The sequence below is a fragment of the Triticum aestivum genome, chromosome 4B, assembly GCF_018294505.1.
Source record: "Triticum aestivum cultivar Chinese Spring chromosome 4B, IWGSC CS RefSeq v2.1, whole genome shotgun sequence".
Lineage (NCBI taxonomy): Eukaryota > Viridiplantae > Streptophyta > Magnoliopsida > Poales > Poaceae > Triticum > Triticum aestivum.
Window position 1 is genome coordinate 616,929,699 of NC_057804.1, and position 5,020 is coordinate 616,934,718.

At 50.2% G+C, this 5,020-nt stretch overlaps 1 protein-coding gene across 1 annotated transcript; it reads left to right on the forward strand.

The window, feature by feature from the left end:
* The first annotated feature begins 2,947 nt into the window (after positions 1 to 2,947).
* On the forward strand, positions 2,948 to 4,211 carry LOC123089413 (expansin-like A1). The gene is made up of 3 exons (XM_044511098.1): positions 2,948 to 3,097; positions 3,179 to 3,473; positions 3,607 to 4,211. Exons 1-3 carry the CDS (start codon positions 2,962 to 2,964, stop codon positions 3,989 to 3,991), a joined length of 816 nt encoding a protein of 271 aa, XP_044367033.1. The 5' UTR covers positions 2,948 to 2,961; the 3' UTR covers positions 3,992 to 4,211.
* Positions 4,212 to 5,020: the final 809 nt, after the last annotated feature.

Genomic DNA, 5,020 nt, shown 5'->3' on the forward strand with positions numbered 1-5,020 from the left:
GCAGAGCCGTCGTGCCAGGCGGATCGAGGCCATTGCGCCGGCCAGCTCGCTCCAGGTCTCCGACGACGAGGATGACCCCATGATGGAGACGAGCTCTGACGACACGGCAGCGGAGCCCGCGCCTATGCATGTCGGCTTCACCATGGAGCAGGCGCAGGTGCACTACAACGCCACCTTGGTGGAGGAGCAGCCAACGTCGTTGCCTATGTCGGCATTCCAGCGGGCGTAGGAGGAACATCGGTACAACATGTTCCTCCTAGAGCAGCACATGCTGGCGGAGGGCCAAATCGACGGCGAGCGTGCGAGCGAGGAGGCCATGGCGGCCATATCTGTGGCAAACCCCAACTGCGTCACGGAGCAATGTGTGATCTATGAGGCAGTTTCAGGCGACCGCGGACGAGAACAACGCCAGTTGCGCCTCCTACGCACTGTCGACGATCGGGCGGCCGCGTGGAACGATGAGAGCGCGGGCGCCGCCATTTCCATCATGGATCTCACGTCCACCTGCAACGGACAAGGCGCGGACTCCTCCAAGGATGAGTAGGGAGAGGGAGGCGGCAAGGCCTTGTGTCCCATGCGGGCCAGTCCATCTCCTATGTTCTACTCTTCCTCACCGCAGACCGCACCTTCACTTCATCGGTCTTATTGCCGGTGCTCATGGAGACGGCAGATGCAAGACGAGAAGGGCTTGGACGCCGGCCACCGCCGTCCGACAGGTTTAGGGTCAAGTTAGAATGGTTTTTTTGTTCTAAATGTTCGAAATCTAATGAAAATCCGCCGTGTTTGCATGAATGTCGTCCGGTTTGTATGAAATCGACCGTGTTTGCACGAATTTCGTCCGGTTGGTTCATGAAGTTGTTGAAATGTAAGCAGGCAGCGTTTGACGGCCGCTTCCGCATCCATGTCCGTAGACTGGTCTCCCTGGCTGTGGACGGATGCGGAAGAAAACTTGCGGGTCAACGTTGAAGATGCCCTTAGGCCGCTCGTTCGTCTAAAATGTATATGAGATGTCCGGATGTAGATGCTCTAACATTAGCCACTCATCAATGCAACTGAACCATCTACTCCTCACGGTATGATAACGATGGCCAATGAAACTTGTAGTATACTGGCCAAAATGTATGTAAGTAGTGCTGGCCGGTGAAACCAAACCAAGATTCTCTCGGAGTGCGCTCTACGTATACCCGCCGCCACCAACCAGGGGCGGCGCCGTGGCACCGCGTAACAATTTTTCCATATTTGGAAAACCGTGGCCAAAATTCAGGCACAGGGGTGACGCAAATGAGCAAAATGTGCACGTCCTTGAACTCCATGTAGTATGGCTGCATCCACACGCTAATCGCATGAATGTTGGAATAGCTTGTGTAGTTCATTAGGCCTAATTTTATTTGGGTGGATGCAAATCAGAGCATTCTGATCTTGTTCTACGCGTGTTCAGTCCAAACTGTGCCCTTTCAGGACAGTGCAAAGATTAATTAATGCGTAAGGAAAGCAACACAGGAGGACGGTTTACTGAATCGAAAGTTGTGAGCAGTTCTGCAGCGGCCTGAAAGATTAGGTGCATGCATGCTAAATTAAGCGCCCTATACCTTGCGTGCAGCATCAAGTGATAAATCGAATTGACGTAGTGCGATCGATCGGTGCGGTGCTAATTCTGCCAATAACCCAGATGGTCTTACCAGGCTTCCCGAGGCATCTGTGCGTGCAAACGACATGGGTATGTTTCTTTTCAGGTTTTCTTTAGAAAGCTTTCGAGTTTGGCTGGTACGGCAAAGTGGTGGTGTTGTTCTAGTCTAGGAATAAATAGATGATGGCCCCCGCATTGCTGTAGTAATTTTGTGAAAAGTACATAAATACTCCCTCCGTCCCATAATGTACACTAATGTCAAAAAACGTCTTACATTATGGGACGGAGGGAGTAGTTGCTAAGAAATAACTAAATCTAATGTAAACAAATATAAGCTTCAAAATCAATTAAAAAAGTGTCTAAAATAGAATAAAAGCTTTTGAATTACTGTTAAAATATAATTTAGAACAAAAAATGTGAAGAATGACTTACATCATGTATGATGTGGCAACATTGCATGCATAGACTAATAGAAAAATAATTGTAATTTATAAGTTTGTTTATGTGACATATTTTGCATAGCTTAGTTGGAGAAAAGATTTAAATGCATGGCTTAGTGGGGATGTTGAGGTGGACACTTTGCACGCTGAGAGAATTGGGATCAACTTTTTAAGAGTGTAAGATATCTCCCCTCTCTTTTCCCATCCCTTTGTGTGCTTATCCTCGACGGAGACCGTGTGGAATGTAGTTTCGACTTTCAAGATCCGTCCGGTTTAGATTTTGATGGATCCATGTGGATTCAGCCACCTTTTGTGGTCCTCAGAGTTTTAACAGGCTCTTATTGGTGTTTTCTTCTTCGGGGTGGCGATGCTTTGCAGATCGTAGTCGTCGGCGTCTGCTAGTTTGCTTTGACGACTTCCGGGCTGCCGCTTCTACAAGTTTCTGGGTTTTAAAAAGTTTGCTCCACTGAGACGGAGGCTCACAGGCGACATCGAGCTATGCTCGCAGCACACCTGCCGGTGGATATAGAAGAAAGAAGACTTCAGCACACCCAAGGATTGAATGTAATTTTATTTTTCCTCTATGGATGTGTTTGTATAGACATATGATGCTTAAAATATGTAGGCCTTTTCTCAAAAAGAATAAATAAAATCTTTGTTTCGTTTGTGTAGATATGTTCCCATAATAATCTCTCGAGCTCTCTAAGCTGACCTGATTATACTGTTGTGCCTGAAGGTAAGTAACGGATCACAATTAAGTCAGTTAACAAGAACACTGATGTTGTAGCTGTAGACCCTGAGTGGTGTGCTCCGTGGCAGGTCGTGGTGGTGGTGTATATAAGCAGTCGTCAGGCACACGGATCCACCACCCGCAAGAAAAGAAAGGAAACGACGATGGCCGTCTCTCGCTGCTCCATCCTTGTGCTCCCGCTCCTCTTCCTCTCCACCTTCCCGCCGCCCGCCTCCGCCTGCGACCGCTGCGTGCACCGCACCAGAGCCGCCAACTACGCCCCCTCTCTCACCCTCGCCGGTACGATTCATACACCCGCATACATATCTCCTAGACATGGCACATGCATGATTCTGATTGTTCGATTGTCGTGTCTTGCAGCCGGTTCCTGCGGGTACGGCGCGGCGGCCGCGTCCCTCAACGGCGACCTGCTCGCCGGGGCGGGCCCGGCCCTGTACAGACAAGGCGTCGGCTGCGGCGCGTGCTTCCAGGTGCGGTGCAAGGACGAGGAGCTCTGCAGCACCGCCGGCGTGAAGGTCGTCGTCACCGACCGCGCCAGCACGAAGACGAACGACACCGACCTCGTGCTGAGCAGCCCGGCGTTCGCCGCCATGGCCCGCCCCGGCATGGCTGGGCGGCTCGCCAAGCTCGGCGCCGTCGACGTCGAGTACAAGAGGTAAGAACAAATAAAAACAGCACCCGCCGAGCATTCCTGCCGTCATAAATTCATACAAGACTCCATTTGACTCGGAGCATGGAGGTTGGAAAGAGCTAGACTCAAGATTGTCAACGCTGGCGCGAATGTGCAGGGTGCCGTGCGTGTACGAGGGCAAGAACCTCTCACTGCGGGTGGAGGAGCGGAGCCGCGCGCCCAGCGAGCTGGCCGTCACGATCCTCTACCAGGGCGGCCAGACCGACATCGTCGAGGTCGACGTCACGCAGGTCGGTTCGCCGTCGAGCTGGACGTCCCTGACACACGACCACGGGCCGGCGTGGAGCACGAGGCTGGCGCCGCCGGGGCCGCTGCAGCTCAGGGCGGTGGTGACCGGCGGGTACGACGGGGCGTGGGTCTATGCCGAACATGAAGTCCTGCCGCGCCAGTGGCACGCCGGCGAGGTCTACGACACCGGCGTCCAGATCACCGACATCGCCCAAGAAGCCTGCTCCCCCTGCGACACGCAGGAGTGGAAGTGACGGGTGACGAGGCAAGCAAACAACACCGCTCTGCCTAGCCAAGAGGAAGAGCATCGAACGAACGGTTAGGGGCTCCTGCAAAGTACTGCGTACAAAATATACACTACAAATAAAGATATGTAGCAACAATGAAGTGATAATGAGTAGATGACGGCTAGGCTCGAACAAAATGCTACAAATGAAATTGGTGGTTGTTTATGCAAATGAAATTGGGAGCTTAGATCCTTTGATCGTAAAAAAATGGCCTCGAAAAAATACTACAAAATCCGGTGGCTTTTCTAAATGGGTAACGTCGCAAGTCGGCGCGCCACAGGATTCATGCTCCGTTGCTTTCGGCAATGATGTTCTTTGCTCGATGACATAGCGATTTTCGTTCATCATGGGCGCCGAGCTCCATCAGGTGGATGGGTCGTTGGTGGCGAGATTAACTTGTTGGACGACGGACGAAACTAGTCGTTGGTCTTCCAGGATTCACTGAACAAGCTAAACACAAAACTTAAAATGCAATACTGTAATGAGCATAAGCACACTTGAGAGTTGAGACACGTATGAACTGAGCTGAGCACAGTTGGTGACTAGGTGCACCATTAGGAGCAGAGATAGGATTTCAGCACCTGGGTGCCCCTACACCTTCTATGAACAGTAAATTCAAAACAAATTCAAAAAAAATCAAAAAATCTGAAACTTTGGGACATCGAACATCATGAAACTTTTGATGGTCTTGAAAGTTTTAGCCAAAAATAACATTCAAAGAGCACCCAAATAAAAAACAAACCCATTGTTCAAAGTTTATGTATATTTTTGAGCAGTGATTTTTTTTTGTGAGGGCTCCACGAAAGTTATTTGTTGCTGAAAATTTGCAGGAACATCAAAACCTTTGACAGTCTTTGATCCCTGAAAGTTTTAGATTTTTTAAATTTTTTTTTGAATTTTATATGAATTTACTGTTCATGAGGGTGTAGAGGCACCCGGGAGTTGTTAGACATTTCTCTTAAGAGCATCCACAACCAGACTGGGCAAACCGTGGAC